The 1,880-nt window shown below is 32.6% G+C and overlaps 1 protein-coding gene across 2 annotated transcripts; it reads left to right on the top strand.

The window, feature by feature from the left end:
- Positions 1–434: 434 nt before the first annotated feature.
- Positions 435–1,389, top strand: LOC132188834 (uncharacterized). Of its 2 annotated transcripts, none has more exons than XM_059603399.1 (2): positions 435–802; positions 1,162–1,389. In XM_059603399.1, exons 1-2 carry the CDS (start codon positions 481–483, stop codon positions 1,224–1,226), a joined length of 387 nt encoding a protein of 128 aa, XP_059459382.1. In that variant the 5' UTR covers positions 435–480; the 3' UTR covers positions 1,227–1,389. The 2 variants fall into 2 exon arrangements, with proteins under 2 accessions (XP_059459382.1, XP_059459381.1); XM_059603398.1 differs by having other exon boundaries at positions 435–847; positions 1,162–1,387.
- The last annotated feature ends 491 nt before the right edge of the window (positions 1,390–1,880 follow it).

Genomic DNA, 1,880 nt, shown 5'->3' with positions numbered 1-1,880 from the left:
GAATAATGTGCTTCAATTAATGTTTGTTTAGATGAGATTTAATGGAATCTAATGTGGGCTTTACTAACTTTAAAAAAAAAAAAAATGTGGGTTCCAGTACTATAAGCTGTATAGAAGAAACTAAAATGGATTTGGGAAATCTCATTTTTGTAGCTATAGCTCAACAAAACTGTAAATATTTCATTAATGGTAATTAAGAGCATTAAAAGAAACTAAAATGAATTTGGAAATATCATATTACTTTGTCAATATTTTAATGATTTATTCATTAATGATAAGATTGTTACAACACTCACTTAGTTGTGTGAATTAATAGAATTTCCAAAAATGCCCGAAACTTCAATACTCATTTACTGCTCACTTATTCATCACAAAGAGTTTCAAGCTTATAAATTATGGATTTGTGTTCAACTTCTACATCAAAGGAAACTTCATCAAGTGATCACCGGCAAGAGATCGTAGCTAGAGCAATATAAGAGAATGAGGAGTGTTTTAGTGATGATTGTGTTTGTAACTATGCTTGTGCTAGTTCTAGCACAAGCTGATGACTCATCTTCGATAACACCAGCACCTTCCCCTTCAACATTTTCCCTACAACAAGACACTGGTGGCTGTGATAACTTATGCGAGTTGAGGTGTTATCTTAAGAGAGGCATCCCACAACTTTACCAATTTTGCATGCAGCTTTGTAAGCTCACTTGCCCCATCAGCGGTGGTGGCGGCAGCAGCGGTGGCGGCAGCAGTGGTCAACCAGCACCTACCCCTCCAACCCCTTCCCTATCGTCATTTGTCATCCATCATTGTACTTCTGCTTGTGTTGACTCAATTTCCACCAAGTTAGGCTTAGGTAATATACATATTTAAGGATAAGAAATGATTGGTGTCAATATTTTTTTTCATATATTTTTTTCATCTCATCTTACAAATCAACCATTAGATTTGCGGACTTATGTGGATTCTATATAAGTCAATGGTAGACCACACAAATCTAATGGTTGATCTATTGAATTTATAAGAGAATATGAGAGAATTATGGGCAAATTATTGACGCCAATCATTTATTTATTATAAATCTGCATCTTTATGTATTTGTTAGGATAGGATTTTGTAAATTTGCACATATTCTTGAATACTAATGTGTGTTTTTAATGTGGCATGCAGATGCAGAGAAAGTTAAAGGAGATTATGTGGAAACCTGCGACAACTACTGCAAGAAGAAGTACTAGCATATGCTATGAATTTACTTGTAATAAGGCCTTAGATTCTGTGGCCATGCTTTGAATATTTTCCGTTGTCTTCGGTTTCTTAGTTCTCAAGAAAAGTTGTTACCCCGAGGGCAATAATTGTCGAATGTATTCCATTTCCAATATTTATATATATATAAGATGATATTCGGATCTTATGAACCAATATTACTGGACAATCTGGGCACTGTTTGGCAAAAGCCGTTACTATTCATCTAAAAAATTTAACTCCTAACATTCTTATTTTTTACATCACATCAATCCATTTTTTTTTATTACTCTTCAAATAAAAAAAAAAAAAACTACAAAACAATTATTATTATTATTATTTTTTTTCACTTCTCCATACCAAACATTATTATTATTTTTTTCTTCATCAATCAATTTTTGCTACAGTTCTAGTTTACTAAACAGTAACTGTCGAATGCCAAATAGAGCCCTAAGATCTTAAGCAGGTGAGTTTTAAAATTTTGTGTGACTAACAAATAATTAAATGAATTCCAAAATATTAAGGAAAAACAAAATAATTAAAATGCATACTTCTGACTGGTGCTGGGGCTCTGTTCAAAACTACGTACCTTAATCCTGGCAATTTTTTTTATTTATTTTTAACGTTAACATGAAGGTTGCCAAAAG

Source organism: Corylus avellana, chromosome ca7, assembly GCF_901000735.1.
Source record: "Corylus avellana chromosome ca7, CavTom2PMs-1.0".
NCBI lineage: Eukaryota > Viridiplantae > Streptophyta > Magnoliopsida > Fagales > Betulaceae > Corylus > Corylus avellana.
Note: the sequence above shows the minus strand (reverse complement) of the source record. Positions and strands in the feature narration are given on the sequence as shown.